The sequence below is a fragment of the Streptopelia decaocto genome (genome assembly GCF_964273445.1).
Source record: "Streptopelia decaocto genome assembly, chromosome: 23".
Classification (NCBI taxonomy): Eukaryota; Metazoa; Chordata; class Aves; order Columbiformes; family Columbidae; genus Streptopelia; species Streptopelia decaocto.
Genome location: NC_138678.1, coordinates 3,057,344 through 3,078,978, shown reverse-complemented (window position 1 = coordinate 3,078,978; position 21,635 = coordinate 3,057,344). Strand labels below are relative to the sequence as shown.

General features: G+C 45.7%; 1 protein-coding gene across 7 annotated transcripts in view; it reads right to left on the bottom strand.

Moving 5' to 3' along the window:
* LOC309449531 (zinc finger MYM-type protein 4) overlaps positions 1-12,387 on the bottom strand; it is a 34,903-nt gene extending 22,516 nt beyond the window's left edge. For 3 of the 7 annotated variants that reach the window (XM_082071723.1, XM_082071724.1, XM_082071728.1), the window contains exons 1-5: positions 12,117-12,387; positions 4,392-4,434; positions 3,456-3,986; positions 2,133-2,200; positions 1,405-1,848 (exon numbers count right to left, since the gene is read on the bottom strand). In XM_082071723.1, coding sequence (XP_081927849.1) covers positions 1,405-1,848; positions 2,133-2,200; positions 3,456-3,986; positions 4,392-4,434; positions 12,117-12,158 — 1,128 coding nt within the window. In that variant the 5' untranslated portion in view covers positions 12,159-12,387. Of the gene's footprint in view, positions 1-1,404; positions 1,849-2,132; positions 3,420-3,455; positions 3,987-4,391; positions 4,435-12,116 lie in introns of those variants that run through there. The other 4 variants (XM_082071726.1, XM_082071727.1, XM_082071725.1 and 1 more) reach the window with 4 other exon arrangements.
* Between the last annotated feature and the right edge of the window lie 9,248 nt (positions 12,388-21,635).

Genomic DNA, 21,635 nt, shown 5'->3' with positions numbered 1-21,635 from the left:
AATCTTCAGCTCCAACTATTGGTTACAGTAAGAAATGCTCTTATCTTCCAAATTACATTAAAATACAAACAACCAAGCCCAACCCAGAGTAATTCCAATCTAAAGCAAAACAAAATGAACCTTCAGCAGTTCCCACACTCGTCCAGTATCAGGCAGAGTTGATGGTTACAGGATTTTACTCCAGGAATTAATACTTTGAACAATACAATATTCGATATTCAAATTCTTCAAGTCTCCACTTTCGCTTATTAATATGATCTTTGATAACTACAGACATCTTGTATTGCATTCCGCACAAATCCACCCAGCAGATGACATCTTGGGAGGACAAAACACAGAGATCGAACCTACACGTGGTTTGACGCTGCATACGCTTCAGGAAAACTAAAATCAAACAATCCCACAGGCACTGAACAAATCAGAAAGGCAGTGAAATCTGAATAGCGTCAAATACTTAGTTTACTTCTTTATTTTATCAAGCCAAGAGTATTATGAGAAAAGAAGAAAAAATGTTGGGATGACAGGCCCAGAGAGAAGAGGAGTTTTAGCAGCAGTTCACAGAATGATGCCAGAAAAAACAATGCATGCACCAGAACACCAGCACTCTGGAGTCGATGCGAGCGGGATGAATCCCCTTGGGAAGCTTTGCACACCTTTAACTGCACATAAAGTTTAGCGTATAACCCAAATATTAGCTGTGAGGAGACAGGAATTGCAACACAGATCATCTCCCTGGTGCCACACAGCAAACCAGTGGCAGAGACCAGTTAAAGCTCAGCAACCCCTGCCCCAGCACCGCTCAATCCATCGGGCAGGCTTTCTCCATTTTGCAATGATTGACCTTTTACCTGTATCATCATAAAAATTTCAGTGTCAAATGAGAAGGTGACTTAAACACATGCTTAAATTGACTTCACCAATGTGCACGTATTTCAATATTTTGCTAAGGTAAGACTTCTAAGTGTTAATTTAAAACAAGAACAACCAGGAACCACTGTGCTCGCAATAACCTTTAAGAGGGAAGTAGTGGGAATAGCACTTTCAACTACACCGCTCTACCTGTGACAACTCACAAAATAGTCAGTAAAACATGAATGCGTTTTATTTTCTAGTTAGATCGAGCTGAGAGAAAGTGTTTATATTGCCACAGATTTAATAATGCAAGTTTTACAGCACTTGGGTTTGTCTCTAACTAAAAAGCAAAACATCTTCAGTGACATGGTAACATGACATCAAAAAGTTGGGGGTTTGGGTTTCATGGTAGTATAAGAAGGAAAAATCCTTCTACTAAACTATGTTCTTCAAGTTAAATTTCGGTCAACAAACCAAAGAAATTGCTGAATTTACATCCAGCTTATGCGGTCAGCTGTCAGACCAAAATGAGAAATGCAACGGGAAACTTACCTCGGAATTATCAGGTTCATCTTTAATTTTGTCTAACAGTCCCTGCTGTGGGGCCAAAGCTTTATCATATTCGTCATCCAAAGGCTCCTCCTTAATTCTAATATTTCGTGCAAAGGAATTCCCCAGCTCTTGTCCAATAGATTCCTTACTAGAAAATAGGTAGCTAGACTCCTGAAACAATAATATGAAAAAGAATTCACCCTCCTGCATCTGCCATGAGGAGTTGGGCTGCTGCCAAGGGGAGTTCCTGGTGCAGACCAGGAGAAATGGGTCCTGCCTCTGGAAGGTGGGAGAAACGCTGGGGGCAGCAGCTGCAGCACCCTCGGCCATCCCACCCCCGCGCCTTTCCACTCCGCTGGACAAAGCAGGAGCCACCCAGCTCACTAAGTTGCTTGTCAGAAGGGACATTCGGTCTCCTGTTGATACAGCTGTTCCCTGTCTCGTCTGGAAAAAAGGCAGCAGGTCAGATGGAGGCATCCGGGTCTAGATTCGGCTCACCGGTCAGTCAGACCGTGCTGAACACGGCTATCAAAAGAATCCTCAATCCAAAGAGAGGGTCAGCAAAATTTTACAAAATTAAAGGCACTGCTTAAGTAGCAAAGATGTCTAAGAGTCAGAAGATCAGTTTTCTTGATACTCAAATTTACACTCAAATACAAAATACGTATTTTGAATTATTCCAGTATATTTCTGCACTCGCAAAAGTGTTTGAAAGATCTATAGCTTACCCTGAAGTTAGTTTCTGGAGTTTGTGGCGCTAACTGCGTCCGTAATGTTTCTTCTACTTGATTATGAACTGAGGAAAACATATACATTAAATAGAAATGAATACAGATTCCAATGCATTTCCTTTAAAACTACCTAGAGTCTGATACTGATCCCCAACCCCATAGTCTGACAGCACCTCAGAAGTATGAAACTTTTCCCTTTCTCGTCCCTGCAAAGATGATGGTAATCCTTAAAGAGAACTGACATTTTTTAATTAGTCTATTGGGTCATTATTTTCCCATTCCAGCAAAATGGTTGGAAGACTCTGAGGCAAATCGTTTATTCAGAATTTTCTGTACCCCAGTGAGTTCTGAACTCTGCCATGTTTTGACAGAAAACATTTTTCAGAGCAACAACTTTCATCCTTTTCTTTGCTTTCCTGGTCTTCTGCCTCTTCCCCGCACTTCTTAGGAAACAGTAGCTATGCTTTTTTAGTATGTATCTTTTTAACAATACAGGATTTGCCTGGATACTGCATGCTGCCTATAAGCAGTTACAATTGCTGTTTCCATTACTGACTACTCTACCTGAGGCTGCCCAGCTTTCAGCCACAATCTTATAACTGCAGGTATTTACAATTTTCTGAAATACGTCTTTGCACAGAAATATTCTTCAATTGATTTCTACCTGAAGGCAAAAGTAAAGAGACATATTTAACTCTTCTTTGTTTTAAAAGCATCTGTATTGTTGCTCTACCATCTGCGGAACCTGGAAACACTGATTTTAAGACACTGTTACTAAACGTAAAAAGTTTAAATATCAGAATTTTTTCAGAGCCTGGGAAGTCCAAAACAAGCGTGGGGGCAGCAAGACTAGAGGTGACTGTCAGGCTCCCTCAAATGAGAAATGGACGACACGCGCTTGGGTTCTCCCCATGGCAGCTGGACAAAGCTTAACAAACTTAACCTAAACTTCAGCATCTTTTCTTTTAAGGAGTTCCAAGGTCTGTTAAAAAACAAAACAGTGAGAAAAAAACCAAAAGGAAGCTTAAATTGTCACCCAACTTGGCTTAGTAAACCACAACAACAAAGGATATGTTGAGGCTTTGAAATAAGCTGTGGAGGATGAGATGCCCCTAACGCTGCCAGGCCCTTTTGCAAATCCTAGTCCTAATACAGAGTTCATGGTGTTTCAGGGTTCTTTATAAAATGCTGCCCTACACACAGCCATGCATATTCTCTTCAGTAAGATGATGGTTTTAATAACTAGCCCTCATTGCTAATTTCTGTCTAGTTCCTTCTTCCTCTTTGCAGGGTAGCCAGGTCTACGATGTCAACAGTTACCTGCTTTGTCAAGAAAACTGCTTTTCAATCTAGAATCCATATCTTTAGGGATTTTTTCCAATCGTTTTTCACGTTCTTGAAAATGTCCTTCTCTCTTCTTGTCCTTTGCTGAAAAAGTCTCTTTGCCATTATCTCTTGTTATGCTAAAATCTTTCCGCATTGATTTAAATACAGGGCCCTGCTCAAATGGTGAAGCAAGATCCTTTTGGATTGCATTCTGAATCTGAATTTCTTTTTCACTGTCCAGTTCATGATCTGTAACTCTCTTGCCCTCTTCCAGATGGTCTTCATCATGCATTGCTGAAGAAAGAGTGTCTTTTGGAGCGAAATTTTGATCATCTTCATTGTCGCTCCCAACAACAGGTATGCCCGCAAGATCCCCAGAGTTCAGAAAATAATCATCATCATCATCATCCAGCAGGGAGTTTTCAGATCCTGTTCGATTCTGTATTCTGTAAGAGATGCTGTCGAGGGCAGGCGTTAAGTTGTGGTCAGTGTCCTCAGACATTTCTGCATCCAGAATTTCACCACCTAGGGAGAAAAGAAACACATAAACAGTCAGAAAATTCACCACCTTCATGTGTATCAAAGGACAAGTGTGTGTCCTTTGCTAATCTGTCTGATGCTGCAATTCCTTGAATACTCTAAACATTCTTGGGCCAACATTACTGATAAAACATTGCTGACATCAGAAACAGTTCTGTCCCACTCACCACGCAGTGGAGCAGAAGCTGAACTGAGTAAAACTAACCAAAGAGAGAAAAAACATTCACTTCAGTTCATCTCATCTGTAACAATTGTGAAGAAGGCAATGCAGGGAGGGAAGGAGCAGCAAGGGCTGGGAGAAGGGCAAGAGAGTCTTTTTCAGCAGCAATGATACTTCTAAGAGATGTTTTGTGAAACTATGGCCTTGTATAAATAAATAAAAATACTTACATTTTTCTGTAATATCAAATACCGCATCAGATTTATCTTCGAACTGTAAAAAGGAAAGCACTATATCATTATCTTGGTCAGCTGCCACGTACTTTGCTAAAAAGTATCTGATCAAAACCAAAAAGAAGGATCATGATTCCTTCTCCTTCCTTTCTTGCTCCAAGCAAAGTTCTACAAATTAAGACTGTTACATTACTGAGAAGTCACATTTACTCTAACAAGTTCAGAAGCACAAAGAAAAAGCACACAATGAAAATTTAGAATTAGTGTCACTTCCTGTAGAAGGTGGAGGAGAGAGGGAAGGAATGTCAAAATTTTCACTTCCATGTGAGACACTTGTATCAGGTCAAGATCGCAGATTCTGCGCTTTTCAATGATCTAAGAGCTTTCATTTCCTCTGAATGGTACATGTGGAAAAACAGCAGCTTCCACGGACAAACTAGCGTGGTCAGCAGGACAAGGGCAGTGATCCTTCCCCTGTGCTCTGCACTGGGGAGGCCACACCTGGAGTATTGTGTTCAGTTCTGGGCCCCTCAGCTCAGGAAAGAGATTGAAGTGCTAGAGCGGGTCCAGAGAAGAGCAACAAGACTGGGGAAGGGACTGGAACACAGGCCCTATGGGGAGAGGCTGAGGGAGCCGGGCTTGTTCAGTCTGGAGAAGAGGAGGCTTAGACCTGAGCTCAGCACTCTCTAGAACTACCTGAAGGGCGGTTCTAGCCAGGTGGGGATTGGGCTCTTCTCCCAGGCATCAGCAATAGGACAAGGGGCCATGGGCTTCAACTCTGCCAGGGGAAATTGAGGCTGGAGATGAGAAAGCAATTCTGTGCAGAGAGAGTGGTCAGGATTGGAATGGCTGCCCAGGGAGGTGCTGGACTCACCGGCCCTGGAGGTTTTGAAACTGAGATTGGACATGGCACTTAGTGCCATGATCTAGTAAACGGACTGGAGTTGGACCAAGGGTTGGACTTGATGATCTCTCAGGTCTTTTCCAACCCAGTTGATTCTGTGATTCTGTGAAAGGCTTCATCTCTAACAGGGAATGTTCCAGGAACAGTGGAACATAACGCTGAGCCTCCTACCGGGAACGAGACGACGAATGTCAGCACGAGCGCAACCAAAAAGAACCAGATGATGACTCTGAGTGCTGTACAAAACATCTGTTTTCATTAAACATTCTCTGACAGACGTTAAAGTTGATGGCATGCTTGAACGCTGCCTGAAGAAGTCTCTATGCTCAGCATAATTAAAGTTCCCTTTAGAATATCTCATTAGCATCCTTCCTTTCTGCCCCAAAGATACCAGCCATTCATTCAGTCATCTCTCCTTTCTCTACACCCCCAGCTCACAGAATCACAGAATGTCAGGGATGGGAAGGGACCTGGAAAGCTCATCCAGTGCAATCCCCCCATGGAGCAGGAACACCCAGATGAGGTTACACAGGAAGGTGTCCAGGTGGGTTTTGAATGTCTCCAGAGTATGTCTCTATGAATGTCTCTAATAGGTCATTCCCCAACTTATACTGGAACCTGGGGTTGTTCCTGCCCAGATTCAAGACTCTACACTTGCCCTTGTTCTATTTCATTAAATGTTTCCCCGCCCAACTCTCCGGCCTGTCCAGGTCTCTGATGGCAGCACAGCTTCCAGTGTCAGCCACTCCTCCCAGCTTGGTGCCATCAGCAAACTTGCTGACAGTCACTCTATTCCCTCGTCCAAATCATTGATGAATATATTGAATAATACAGGCCTCAGTACTGACCTCTGAGGCACTGCATTAGATACAGGCCTCAACTGGACTCCTCCCCATTGACCACGGCTCTCTGGCTCTGCACTTTCTTTTCTGGTAGATCCTGCTCATGCTTAACTCTTAAGCCATCTTAAGCAAAGTAATGCGATTTGATAGCAAAGGGATCATCTCTAATTTCATTTAACTCATATAGTAGATAAATCCAATATTCCACAGGACTGTAATGGGAACTATGGGTTTAGTAGCAGTCAGCTCCAGGAAAGCACGACAACATATTGTCCCAGGCTTCAGCTGACAGCAAGAAGTTTGTTTCTAATATCAGTTGCAGGAAGATCTGTGTCTGTGGTCAAAAGCTTCGACTGGAATTATTTATAAAACAGGAACTTCAGCATCTGATACCACCAGCAGTCTTATCTAAGCCACCATCAGTTTCTGATGGTGAGAATCATCAGAACTCCCACATGGTGTAAATCCAAAGAGAGGAAACTACGGGAAGTGTTTGTAAGCTTGTGCATGTGGATACATATGTATCTATATGCACATAAATATATATCTCCCCAATAAATTAGTCATTCCATAACAGTCTTTAACAATTAATAGATTGGTTTTGCGCAATATAAAGAGAGAAGTTGCCTATGGCTACAACCTTGTTTTGTATGCAAAATAGAGAATTTCTTTTAAAAAATAAACAAAACAATGTAAGAACTTTACATACATATGCGCATATCTTTCTAGCAAGCCTTTTGAAGTTTGATCCTAGGTTTTACTGCACCCATAAGCAAACTGTGGAAAGGAAGCAGCTGTTAAGAAAACTGCAATTAAAAATAGTCAGTGATGATTCTCAGTTTCTTGTCTATACAGTTTCCTGGTTCCAGCATAACCCCCCATGTCAGAAGTAATGAAACTGATAAGACGCGATTTAAAAACAAAAAAAATAAAAGTAATTTAAATGGTAATTGCTATTCTTGACCCAGGTGAGCCCAGAAAGCATCCCCTGACCTTCCACACCACAACCCCAAAAGGCTGCGGGAGCCTCCACCATGGGAACACTGGGAACGCAGCAGTGGATCCGCTCTCCTCCAAACCGCAGCCAGAGCCGTGGGGTCGAACCGGAGCAGAGGGCAACAAAGAGCCGAGCCAGGCTGCGGCAACACCTGCTGCAGGAACTGAGCCGCTGCGGCAGGAAGGGAACCTGGCAGGGTCAGCGCGGCCAAGGAGCTGGGGCCGCGAGCGGGGCCTGCGGAGCCCCCAAGCCCCACGCCGGCCTCCACGCTGGCCCCCACCACCAACAGCCACCCGCGGCACAGACGCGGCCTCTCGTCCCCGACACGCGGCCCGGTACCCCACCATGTGTGCCCTGGCCCCCACGCGTGGCCCGGCACCCCAGGAGCCGTGCGGTTCGCGTTGTGCTCTGTGGGTGGGAACAGGCTCAGAGCCGTGCGTGGGGAGAGCGCGAGCTTGGCAGACATTGCAAAGTGTGTCCTTGAGACTTTAAAAGAGTCTTTTTAATCACTATTCTAGTCTAAGGGTGACCAAATGGTTACTATGATGGGTATTTTTAAAGGCAAATCCCAAAGAACCACCTATCCATGTAAACAGACAAAGGCAGGCATGTTTCAGTTCCTTGTGGCTCCCTGTCTTTGTGCTCCAGAAACACACTTTTACCTTGCAACTCACTTACTTATGCATCTTCGATTTTTAAGTTTTGTGAAAGAGGATTTAGGTGTGTGCTGCTGCCATTTCATTTGTGCATTCTCAGAATACTGAATGATTGACCAGAAATCATGGGAAGCCCTTCAGCACAGAAGTGCATCTACTGCCCCTTTCCAGCCCCAGGTTTTTACAACATTCCCAAGTTTTCTGACTCTTTACAAGCAATTCCAACCAAAGCCCATGTCGACCTTATGGTTTCCATATCCACCAAACATGTACACACAAGCTACAAACCATTACCAACCTACGTGGGGTCAAGCAGATGAGTCTGTCAAACACACAAAGTCACAGCATGCCTTACTTTTTCTGAATGATCGGTGGTTTTAATCTATACCTACAAAAGCCAGAGGGGGATCTGAGCCCTTCTCCCATCTGCCCACAAAACCGTAGATTTGAGAAGGAAGCGGCTTCACCTTGCAATGGTTTTTGCAAAGACACCAGTTTGATGTGCTGATCTGACGCCTGCAAGACTTGTGGTTTTGGCAAATTAAGAAACGTGCAGACACAAGACACACATCCAGCGAATTAACCAAGACATCCACAATAAAGGCTTTCTTCTAAAAACAAAGAACTTCACCGCTCGAAACCTCACCCCTGGCTACACACTGAACTTTCCTATTGCTGGTTAAGACACTACAAACAATTGTTGATTTATGGGATTTTGGTTACACTAAATCTGTGAGCTGAAATTAGGAAAACTCCTATTTCTTGCAGCATCAGTCAGAAAAACTAAACTGAAGTTACACGAATGTAAAAACCACCAAAATCAGAGTAGGGTCCATACCATAACAATGCCTGTTTCTGCTGTGATACTCAGCAAGCAATTATTCCAATGCAAACAGTTCAGTTCAGTTACATATTTCGGCATCCTACGAGAAAGACAGCATTTCCCAGATTACATAGGTACACTTTTGGGCAAACCTTTCCAAAGGATGGCTATTTAGATTATGTTCTGCAAAGCACACAATTCCCTTAACTCCATGTAACCCCAAAGCTGAGCAGCTCACTGAGGAAGAGCCATCACTGTGGCTTTGGAGGGAAACCAGTCCACACAATCCAACTCGGAAGAAATGAGAGTAACAGTCTAGGATGCAGGATCAGTACTGCAACCTCCCTCTACTCAATGTCTCCCCCAAGAGGATAATTAACCACGCTAGCAATTGTTTGCTACTGAGGGAAAAACCTCCAACTCTCTGTAAATTAATCTTTAAAGAAAGTGAAATATGTCTAAAGCCTAAGTCTGCTTTTCATTAGAATGTGTCCTCAAATAAGAAGCCTCTGCATGCACACTGGGAAAATTTACAACCGTAGCAACTTCTGCTTGTTGATAAACACAGCGGGGATTATCAGCCGTCATTCACCAACCGGTTCACACATGAACATGCCCACACTGGTGAATCATCCCATCCACCATGAGGTACTGCAAGTCTTTTCGCTTCTCCTAAGAGTTTGGTGCCAACAACACCAATTGGTGGTGAAAACTGGACAGTCTGTATGTATATGCGGTTCCCTCTATCTCAGTACTTCTGCCCTTAAAGAGAGAAAAGCAGGTATGTGATCTACGTTATTCTTCAAAGGACCTTCCTAACTTGGGCTTCTTTTTTGCCTGTTCCACTTCTCTTCCACATTCCTGTACAGTTCTACGATTTTCTCCTCTCGTGTTTTTACAAAAACTCTCTTTCATTTGCTACAATTCCAGCCCCATTTGTAGTTGTTGCCCTGGCTAGCTTCTACTTTTTCTTTTCCTATGAAGAAGTGGTTCTTACAACAGGCAGCTTAGTTGGATGTTCCACCTTCTTTGCAGATACTATTACAAGTATCCAAGGCTCTTCAGAATGAAATGCCTGAACACCTGGAAAAACAGGCAGAAAACCCACGAGTACTGTGTGATCAGAGCCACTGTGATTGCTTCACAAGGCCCTCGAGATCTGCCCTGTCACACGAACAAACAGACTGTCTGCAAAAACACCAGCAAGGACACCAAAACCATCACAGCGAGACAGTTAAAAACACCAACCCCCGTCTGCTCTGTTATTCTGCCTGAAAATGAGTGATGCAGGTGAAGCTTGCTTTCCATACACATCCTCCCTCCAAGGACATTTTCTTTAGACATGTTTAACCAACTAATTTGGTAAAGTTTTGAGATAGCAGAAATTTTGCCAAAAACTACCAAAAAAGTGTAATTTTTTCATATGGCACTATAACAACTCAAGGCTTGGATTTTTGATACTCAAGTTATCCAAGCTCTTAAAGGACTTCAAATATTTTTCTGAATCTGGACCAGCTATCAAAATGGAAAAGGACTAAGTGTAAAATTTAGGTTTTGGGTTTGTTACCAAAAAGGTGAATTCAAAGATTATGACATTAAAGGATCCTTTGAGAGCTGCACAAGCCTTTGCAGAGAAGTCTTCAGCGTCTTTGTACCATTCAAGAGTAGTTCAGTACCAAAACTTTCTAAATGAGATTATGTCATTCAGTTTTTAATTAAAGCCAGCTCATTCTTCACAGGTTCCATCTGTCACTCAAGCAGCCAGGAAGGATCCACTTATCCCCACGTTCCTCATGAACTTCTTGATGCATGAACTTTCCTGCACCATTCCTAGATTTTACTAAACAAATTCTCTGCTTCTGCAGGAACAAAGACTGTTGTCAATGCCAAGAGCACAGGATGCATTCCATAATGTTCAGGGACACATGGAGCAACAACTGATGGAGACTTTTGCACTTAAAACTTGGTGGAGATGGCACTAACTTGATGATGCTTTTTTGTTATTCCTTAGCAGATAATTGGCAAGCTCGAGAAGAAAAAAGGCAACCTTCTTTTTTTCAACTGGGAAGACCAGGTAACACAACAGAAAAATTGATCCTATCAACGCAACGAGCACAAAGAGTCCTCTAGACATTGGGACAGAGGCAGCACAACCTTGACTGTCCTCGTGGTGTAAAAGCATTTCCTTATGTCTGCTAACATTTCACTTACTGGGAATGAAATTTAATTTAAGATTTCTTAAGTTATTGGCCTACATGCAGCCACTTCACTTTAAACTTCTTGCAGACAGGCAAAATCACGATTCCCCCGAAGACTTATACATTTATGTAATATCTGTGAGCAATTCTGCAAAACTCTTTGAGTTTGCTTGGAAATAAGTGCAAGTGTCTGAAATATTTGGGTCTAAGACAATTTAGTGATGATGTCCATTTCCATAACTGCAGAATAGCCAAACGGTGCCTGTGCAACGCCTCAAATTAGACCCTGAAGGCCAACTGTTCTGTTTAGCAACAATTAGCTTCACCGCAATCACAAGTTTCATGTTCCCTGAAACAAGTTCAGCAAATTAAACTTCTCTTACGCACAGGAATGGAAAAAGTGAGCTAGCGTTCTTGTCCTTCTCAAGGCTGGAGAACAGGAAAACTTCATCTTTGGGAAAAGGGAACTGGACAGCTCAGTGTCTTGTCATGGACTGTGGACTCTTCCACCCAACTACAAATGCGACTTCACCTCACTCGCAACAGAAAGGTTTCAATCAACTTGCATGCAAGAAGGAGGACTTGACTTGTTGCAAGATTATTTTGAGCACCACTTAAAAAGTTATTCTCCCTCAGTTGCTCCAAGGGCTACAAGGTGTGGACACAAAGAACCCTCCATTTGTTTAAAAGACAAAGTATTTCTTCAAGCAGAGGAGTTTGTCCAGCGTGCTTAGACCAAGCCGTGAGAACGAAGAGCCACGTCTCAGGATTAGCATGGCCAATGGTGCTCACACAATGGTTGCAGTCTGAGCACCTAAGAACTGGCTGAAACTGCCATCTTGGCAACTCACTATGGCTTGACATGGACAATTGAAATACATTTAAAAAGAGCAACAACAACGCCGTGTTTTAAACAAGGAGACAGATGGTGATGATGGATCCCAGTTAGCTGTAAGTTTATTATTTAAGTGATGCCAAATGATGTCTGGACATGCTCCTTAAGGAGAACTAAGAGAAAACTAAAGACACCTTGGGCAGCAGCAGGGACAGCGCTGCTCGGGGCCTGCAGCCAGCAGGGCCACCGGGCCGGAGGGGCCCCGCACGCCGGGTCCGGCCGCTGTGCCTGGGGAGCCTGCGGAGCCCCCGGCCCGGCGGGCCCGGCCGTCAGGGCCCTGGACAGCGGCGGCACCGGCGGGGCCTCGCACGCTGGATCCCGGCGATGCGCGGCCGCCCCGGCCCCTCCCGCGCTGCCCCCGCCCCCTGACCCCTCCCCTCTGACCTCCCCTCGTGCCCCCCACTCACCCTGCCGCGGGGGCCGGGCCCCTCCTCCTTGGCCTCCGCCATGTTGCGCCCCCCCTCAGCTGTCCCAGCCCGGGGCGAGGGGCCGGGGGTCACTCCCTCTCAGCCTTCCCTCCCCTTCGGGGGGCGCCGGGGGGAGGCTCCGCGGGGTGCCGGCCCCGCGCCGTGCGGCGGCGGGAGGGGGCAGGCGCGGGGGCCCGGCGGTTCCCTCAGGGCGGCGGGGGGGGTCGGACTCGCCAGGCCGCGAGCCCTCTTAAAGCTGCAACGACAAGCCCAGCGCGGGGCCCCAGCGCGCATGCGCCGCGCGCCTGCGCACGCCCGCGCGGCCCCGCCTCCCGCGCCCACCCGCGCAGGCGCAGTGCGGCCTCCTCAGGGCCAGGTTGGGTGGCGCCCCCAAGCTGGGGGGGTCGGGGCCAAGCTGGGCACCCCCAGGCCAGCTCGGGGCGGGAGGTGCGAGGCTCGTACTGGGATGTGTGAGGCCCTGGGCGAGCCTCGACTGGCCCCATGGCGGCCACAGCGCCTGTAACCTCGTGGCATGGCCGCCATGCTGGTCTGTGGCGGTGGCGGGTGGCGGTGACACCGGGCAGGCTGCGCCGGGCCCCGCGCGGCGCCAGGCCGAGGTTCTCTGGGTGTCAGGCCAGGACACGGCGCTCCCGCCGCAGCACCGCCAGGCCGCGGCTCCCGCCACGACGCCTCCATGGCGCAACGCTGGTGCCTCTGGCCACCCCGGGACACGCGGCCTCGTGCCCAGCGCCCTGCAGATCACTCCGGCGGCACGAGGCAAACCAGGGTTGTCGTAATTTCCATCCAGGAACGCTCCAGAAGTTGACACGTTGGACCCACGGCCTTCCCGTTGGAGAGGGTATGTATGTGTTTATTCGACAGGATGCTCAACGCAGCCCAAACCGTAATTGAACAAAGTCATTGCGTTCCAAACCAAAGCAATGAGAGGTTTTAACATACATTTCAGCCCAAGTCTATTCACTTTTAATTTTGTGCTGCCATGGAGTCTAGAAGCACTTCCTTCCTGTGCTGAATCTGCTGCCCAGTGGTTTTGGAGTATGGAGTATTTGCAGAACATTTGGTTTGTTCCCTTTATTGGAATCAGCCAGAGAATACAGACCAATCTGGTTTTTGTTTGTTGTGCCTCTGCTGTATCACTCATGAATGAACCATTATGTAATTTTTTAGTTAATTTAACATTTGTTGGTACAACTGTGAAACAGCCATGTTTTTAATGTTGAAATGAATGGTTTAAATTTGACCACATTTTTCCTCATCTGTTGTTGATCAGAAGTTCTTATAATGGTTGTTTTACAGGCTCTGAGGACTTAAGCCCATGAAGATTTGCATGTATGCTTAGCCTGAAATACCTGAGAGATCCCATTTCTTTTGCAAAGATCACTGTAACCTTTCAAGGTTAAAACCTAAATATTTAAAGCTTTGTAATGTTGCCTGTCATTGTCATGCTTTCCGATAATTTAAGCACGCAAAATGTTAGCAGGACATAGGCCTATTAAGAAAAAAATTTGAAACTATGCACAAGATACAGATTGTTGCCTTTTTTTATGGTGAACAATGTCAAACATTACCCGCACCCACAAGCAGTTGATAAGAACAATGTGTTCCCTTCTCCTTGCTACTTAAATGATCTAACTGCTAATTAAAACTTTGTCTTAAAGAGAAATCTCCACTTCCTAGCTTTATCTGATTTGCACCATTCGAAGCTGGTATTAAGCAGCAGCTGCATTTCAGTGGTGAATGAAGTGAACCTTATGTAAACACTGTCCTTCATCGGGCCCAAAATGTCAGATATTTAACACTGGGATTCATTTAGGAAATCCTGTCAAATATCTTTTTAGAAATGATTGCATTCCAATGACAATGAAATAATTAAATGTAATAATTTCATAAGCTATGAACAGTGCTTTTCATTTATACAAGAGTCCTCATCCTGAAGTATAACATAATTCTAATTGATGAGTGATTTTGTGAAATTTCTTATAATAATCTGGGATTTTTTAATGACAAAAGATGTTATATGTAAACTGTAAGCTTGAGGTGAAATTTAATTATTCAAAAAGAACTTTAATTGTGAGATAGCTACAGATTAAAAGAATGGCACAAAATATTGTGACAGTAAAAGATTTTAATATTACTTTATATTGGCTTTTTTTTTTTGATAGCTAGAAATTCTGATATGGTCTAAATATAGGGCTGCCAGATGTCAAGGTTCCCTCGGAGACGTCCACACGTGCCCTGCGCAGCCGGCGGGACGTGTGGATGTTGTGTGGAAATGGGCGCTGTGCACACAGCTTTGCAAAAGCAGGAGTGTAACTGTCCAGATGTGTATAACTGTCCAGATGTGTGTAACTACCCAGATGTGTATGGTGGCACAGATGTGCTGTACATGTGCAGATGATCCGAACACTGAAAATCCACGTATTTCTGAATGGAATTTTCTAGGAAGGCAGAAAATAGAGAAAAAAGAAGCAATAGGCTTCTTAGAATAGAAATATTTCTAAACCAGCTACACAATTAGTGACAACGTTGAGAAATCCAAGTATTCAGAAGTCAGGAGGAAGACCTTAGAAGATGATGTTGGTTTATGAATTAAGATCTTAAGGGTAACAAACTCACTTTTTGTTTTCAACCTCTGGTTTCTGAGACATTCTAGTGCACTACCTTCTTCTTCCCTTCAGCCAGTTCGCAGTCTACCTCACTACCTGCTCATCCAGACCGCACTCCCTCAGTTTAGCTGTGAGGATGCTGTGGGAGACTGTGTCAATGCCTCACTCAAGTCAAGGTAGATCACGTCCACCACTCTGCCATCATCCATCCGTCCTGTTATGTCCTCAGAAAAGTCAATGAGGTTGGTCAAGCACGACTTCCCCTTGGTGAAGCCACGTTGACTGCCCCCAATGACCCTCTTATCCCTGGTATGCCTTGAGATGGCACCAAGGAGAAGTCGTTCCATCAGTTTCCCAGGGATGAAGGTGAGGCTGACCGGTCTAGAGTTACCCGGGTCCTCCTTCTTGCCCTTTTTGAAGGCTGCAGTGACATTTGCTTTCCTCCAGTCCTCAGGCACCTCTCCCGTTTCCCAAGACTTGGCAAAGATGATGGAGAGCGGTCCAGCAATGACCTCAGCCAGCTCCCTCAGCACCCGCGGGTGCGTCCCATCCGGACCCATGGATTTATGGATGTCCAGATTGTCCAACTGCTCCCTAACCCAGTCCTCACCAACCCAGGCAAACTCCCCCATTGTCCTGCCTTCCTCTGGGGCCTCAGTGGTACGGGATCCTCAGGACAGACTCCAGCAGGGTAGACAGACACAAAGAAGGTGTTCAGTAACTCTGCCTTCTCTGTATCTTCTGTCACCAGGGCACCCACCTCGTTCATAAGTGGCCTACATTGCCTCAGCTGTTAGTTTTATCTGCCACATGTTGGAAAAAGCTCTTCCTGTTCTCCTTGACCCCTCTTGCCAGGTTTAATTCTAAGGAGGCCTTAGTTTTCCTAGTTACCTCCCTACACCCTCTGACAACAGCCTTATATTCTCCCCAAGTGGCCAGCCCCTCCTTCCATGATCTATAAATCAGGGAGTTGATGGAAATGTTTGAACTTTAAACGAGTGAACGAAAATGCTTTCAGACCGTTAAACAAAACATTTTGTTAAAAATAGATCCTGTCATTAAAATAGATCATAGTACAACCGTACGATGTTGAATTGTATGCCTGAATGAAGGTTTGCTTGAGCTGCTGCTTTGGCCAGGTGAGATGGTGACAGTGAGCAGCCCCATTTAAAACCAGATCAGCCCCGGTGTGTTCTGAATAGGCCATTTGAACTAGTGAGGGATGTTTTCCAGCTTGTTCAGACCTGACTTACTTTTGTCTCTAAATGAAGTATGTATGTACTAATGTGGCTAAAAAGGACACTGTATAATATGTAGATAATGTGGTGATAACTAGTGCAGAACAGACCTAGATAAATGCCTAGATAAGGCAGGGAAAAGATAAGATTGTTCCACGGTTTTGTTTTTTAATTGCTTTTTAATTTACCCCTGGAGTGCCCATATTATAATCTGCTGCACAGTTCTGCGTGACGCTGTTCGTCTTTAAAACAGTGACATTTGAAAAAGAAGCCATGAAACTCCTTTCTCATGCAGGCTGCAGTTCAATGAACTGGATGAATGATCTTTCCACATGCCCACGGGCACGCACAGCTGAATATAGCTCACCCAGAAAACCCGCCAGCCGTGCACGCCGAGACCCGGGCGCCTCTTCCTCTGTTCTTGCGCAGGTTCTCTGCAGAGAATTGCAGTTGCACACTCTTGCAGTACTGCTGCGTGTTTCGGGCCAAGCGCAAATTAATAACAACGAAAACCGTTTCCTTTCCAGTGAGCTCAGTGAGCATCCAAATAGGCTTTGTAAGATGGACTGAGCAACATGGCTGTGGCGTGTCATACCCACATCGGGGGCCCAAGGAGAGACTCAGAAGAACAATGTAGGATGCACTGCCTGAAAATATGGGAGTTTAGAGTTAGCAAAGTGTTATCTCTTCCCAAGATACGGCAGTAGGAAGGGTTGAACCAGCGTAGATGGGACCGGTGCAGCAACACTGGCAAGTCACTCTTCTACAAACACGCTCTGTGCTCCTAACTGTGCTATTGCCAGGGGAGTTTCCTCAGCAAAATCAACAGATTCGTTCAGGTTGTGCTCAATCCCTCTGCAAATTCCACCTTTTGCCGGGACGGCGTTTGGCCTCCAGCGGACACTGTAACAGGAGGACGAGCGTCTAGTCCAGACACAGGCATGAGACTTGTGAAGAGCAGCGTGCCAGTTCCCTTGGCATGTGATGCCAGGAGTGGAACCAGCGCAGCACTGTGTGCTTGTGGCATAGGATGGACTGAGAGTAGGGACAGAGTGATGAGAAAACGGAGGAAACAGAACTTGGAGAATTAAAGGAGCGTGAGAGATGAAGGAAAGGAAGGCTTGGAGTTGAAATGTGGTTCTTTGCTTTGCCCCCTTCGTTGTGGGAGACTGAGACTGGATGTGATGAGAGCCCAATTCTACATCAAGTGTGACGAGATAGATTGGGCAGTGTAAACAAAGTGGGAGCTCCCGAAATCCCAGACCTCAACACATCTGGCCTGGGTGCACAGAGAAGATCGTGTTTAAAACTCAGGGGAGGCTCTGTTGGGGAACGAGGTTGAGTGCGGTCTAGGCGAGATGATCTGGAGCCTGGCAGCTGGATTTCCTACTCTCCTGCTGGTCCCTTGAGGAATCTGCCCAGGGGAGCAGCAGGATCGGCTCGGCAGGAGGTGAGCACCAGCAGCCGTTTCTGTCCCACCGATGGAGACAACTCTGGAAACCTCTTAGTTTCAGGTGAGACCCTGTACTGTGGACAATTCCAATGACATAAGCAAAACCAGTGAATATTTTGGTGGAAAAACAATTGCTAGTGGAGTCTCCTCTCAGTGCCTGAGCAGATGGGGGGACAGGCCATCCCAGGGCCAGCAATGAGGGGGGTTTGTGCCCCAGCTCGGGAGCTGCTCTGCCTTTGTCCTGCCAGCACATGGGGGTGGCTGGCTGGGCGGGATTTGCTTTTCCCCCGGGCACTGGTTATGTCAGGGGCCTGTGAGGACAAAGGGGAGCAGGAGGCTTGGAAACAACAAAGATCAAGGAAAGAGAGAAGCCAAGTTTTAAAAAGCGACGCATTCAGCTTGCTTAGTCATAGATACAGAAACGCAGGAGGGCTGGCAGAGGCCTATTTTCATCCTGAAACTCCCCCTCACGTCCCAGAGTTGCTGGGCTGTGTTTGCTGTTGAGATAACATCCCCTTCCCCCACCACCCACACGTTACTGAAGGAGCAGCCGTTGCAAAAGGGGGGAAAAAAAAGAAAAGCAGTTGCCTTGCTCTGCCTGCAGGAGAAATGTCAGGAAGTGTCTGATGGTGGGTGGGATGAAAGGAGGAAGCTGAACTCTAAAGAGAATATTCTAGCTCTGCTCATGCAAACAAATGCCCCTCTGTATTTCGCTTGATAAGAACATCCAGGAGCAGGTCTGGCTGTGAGCAGGCAGGACGAGAGCGGAGCAGTCACACATCTGCAAGGGATTTGATTTGCACATGCTGCATTATCCAAAGCACTCCATGAACTGGAGGGTGGAAAGATGTAAACAGCTAGGAAGAAATAGAAGCATCAGCAATAATTAATAGTGTCTTTTTGAAATGGGAATGATCCAGTATTAATGAAGTTAATTTCTATTTGGGTGGATTTGTGGGTGTGTATGAAATTTGGACCAGGATTTAAGTTCAGTGCAATCATGCTTTTATTCTAATTACAATAATTATAAACCTATTCTGCATCTTCTTTTTAAGTCTAAGTAGTAGAGCCTTTGTTGCCAAACATGCCAGACATCAGCTTTTGCACACCAAATATGGCAGTTCTCAGATCCCCAAAGTGAATCTGGTTATAAATACAAAGGAAATTGTGTTCATTCATTGTCCCTGTACAACCCTGCGGAAATGCGAAAATAAGCCCAGAACATAGATAAGTCCACTGGATTTCTGAAATCACAGAGTCAACAGTGATGAAGGAGCTAAAGTGAGTATATTGTGAAATATTTAAACAGATAGTGACCAACATGTGCGAATGTGGCACCCAGACTTCTAAGTTGGTATTAGGAACAGCTGATGCTGCTCTGCAGCAGCGACTCTTCTTTTGCTCCGTAGCCTTCAAAATTATCAGTACGCCATCCACAAGTCAGTTTCTGGCAGTACTTTTGATGCTATATTATCGTTTTTGTAGACTCTTGAGCCTGATTCGGGTCTCTTTTGTTCCACTAGGAATCAAGATTATATCCACTGAAATCAGTGGTGTGACTGTGCAAAGACAATCTTCTTTCAGTCTCTGAATGTGCTTGACTGTCACTGTGGTCTCGTATCGGGCCCTGCATCGTTTTCACTCATCTGGGTTGAAAAATGGCCTGCAGGTGTATTTGTGGTATACAGGAAAAACCTCTTGGAGAGCAGATTTAACCCGCGCTCAAGGAGGGAGTGAAAACTGTACAGGAGGGAGAAGTCTCATCATCCAGTGCCACAGAAAGTTGCTGCGAGCTCTGCTGTGCAGCAGAACGGCCGCTGTTCCCCGCTGCTTTCATCCTGCCTCAGCTTTAGGCACCGAATTTTGCCGTAGGCATTTTACTTTCTCCTTTATTCTGTAAAAGGTAATGCTGTTATTCATTAAACTGTGTTGAGCCCTAGAATAATGAAACCATGCTGCAGAAATCCCTGCTGCGGCAGACAGGTTGATCCTGGACCAGAATTAGGGGTAAGGACACCAGCCTGCACGCCTGGGGTGCCTCCCTGCTCCCATCTCCTTCTCCACTCCTTTGCTTCCTGATTTTTATAATTCCCAACCATCTCTAGTTGTGTGACACACTTGAATTTGTGCAAACAGCCATTAAATTGTTGCCCTCTACGTTGAAAATGTCCAGGGAACACAGGCACAGCATCTCCTCACAACATTTAATTGCTTCTTTAGCGGTGGTACGTTACTGTGATTCATGCAGTTGTACTGTTTGTACATGGGACACTTACAGAACCTCATGTGGTAATTATTCCTAATTAGCAGGTTGGACACATGCTGGTCTTTCCTCCTGCAATCTGCTATTAATAATGTAGAGATAACACAAATTTCTTCTTGTCAGTCTTTTGTTTATGTTTATAGGAAGTGGTTTAGGGAAAAATTACCTAAATCAACCACCTGCTGAGATAGTTACGTACCTGATGATTAACCCGCACTCAATGGCAGCTGAGACACCGTAACTTCAGACACCTCGAGGCCTGATTCTCTCTTTCAAATACTCTAAAGCCCGCTACAGGTCTTTTTCTCTTCAGCCACAGGCCACTCTTACTGTGGCTCAAATCACTTTAGTAGATCAGTTGTACAACATGAAAAATCTTCACAAGTTGTAACACTGGTGTTATATTCTAAAAGTAGATAGTAGTATTTTGAGACACAACAAAGGCAAAAGCAACCCTGTACACTCAATATTTTTTATTGCTTCCTGAGCAGGAGTGAGAGTAAGGCAGGGCCAGGTTGTGTGCAGGAAGAGCGGGTCCCATATTTCTTTTTCCAGCGCTTTAACCTCTGAGACACCTCGTGGCGGAAACATTTACTGCTGGCAGAGAGGGGCTGACATCTCGGAGAGAATCCATTTTAAAACAGAGCTTGGAGCTTCCCTTGTGCTGCGCTTGGAAGCGGTCGAGGTCCCACAGCCAGCGTGACACCAGTTTGGTGAAAAGATCCATCTATAGCAGATTATTATTATTAGTAGTAGTAGTATTTTAATATTTGAAACAGGTAAAGCCACAAGGCAATTCATTTCATTAAGAATGAAGTTAGCCTCTGACTGCCCAGGGCTTCACAAATATTTATGATATTGATGGATACTTTGTCACAACAATGCGACAGTTGCAGTTTGTGTGTAAATAAAGCAAAGGTGTGGATTTCATGTGGGTTTCACTTGGTGGTTGGTTCTTCAGACCCGAAACTGAGCGTGAAACATCAGTGGGAGTTTGGGATCGGATGGATTGATGGACTGAAACTCTCATAAGGTAAAAACACATCCCGTTCTGTGGTGAGCACGTCTGCAGCACACCACCACTGAAAAAAGTGACATTATAGTACTTTTGACCTGTTTTATGTATTAAAACATGGAATATAGCGACCAGAACCGCTATGAGTTTTTACAGGTGCCTTATTTTTCTGCTGGGAGTGCATTATTTTACACTTTTGATATCCACTTTCTTCCCAGCACAGCAGGCAGCGCAGAGCTGTGTCCCATCTTGGGGCTGTGTGTACACCCTGGGTTCATTTTTGGTGTTTCCCTGTGTGTTTTGAAACTAAATGGAGTGAAAATGACCTCCCACCGTGGAGCTGGGTTTGCACTACCACCCTTGAATGAAGACATTTTTTATATCTACTTTGCTTTCAAAGTAGAAGTGAAGGCTGCCGACCGTGTTGAAGTAACCAGCTATATTTACTTAAAAATATATTTGAGATTTTTCTAGCTGAAGCCTGTGGCTGCTCAGCCGGGGTTGCTGTAAGGCCCCGCAGCTCCGTTCCCTCTCTGTTCCCATCGGAGCCGGCCTGGCCCGGTGACGGGACCGGTACCCGAGACCGCGCAACGCGTGGCTGCCCCAGCCCGCCTGGCGGGCTCCCGTCTGAGTGACTTCCCAAGCAGCCAATCACAAGCCAAGCGTCCCACGTGACTTTACCTCCCACAGATCAAACTGCCCAATCAGCACACTGGAGGTTAACGGATCATTCCCGTGCTACGTCGGCGGTCAAATGAGCCAATCGACAGAGGGCAGGTTCCTTGCCAATGAGATCAAAGAGTTGGCGGAATAGGAACATGCTATTGGTGGCTCCGCCCATCGGTAATCGCCGCTGAGGCCGGTGGTTGGCTGGCGGGGAGGAGGGGTGGTTTCCGGGGGCGGGGAAACTATATTAGGGGCGG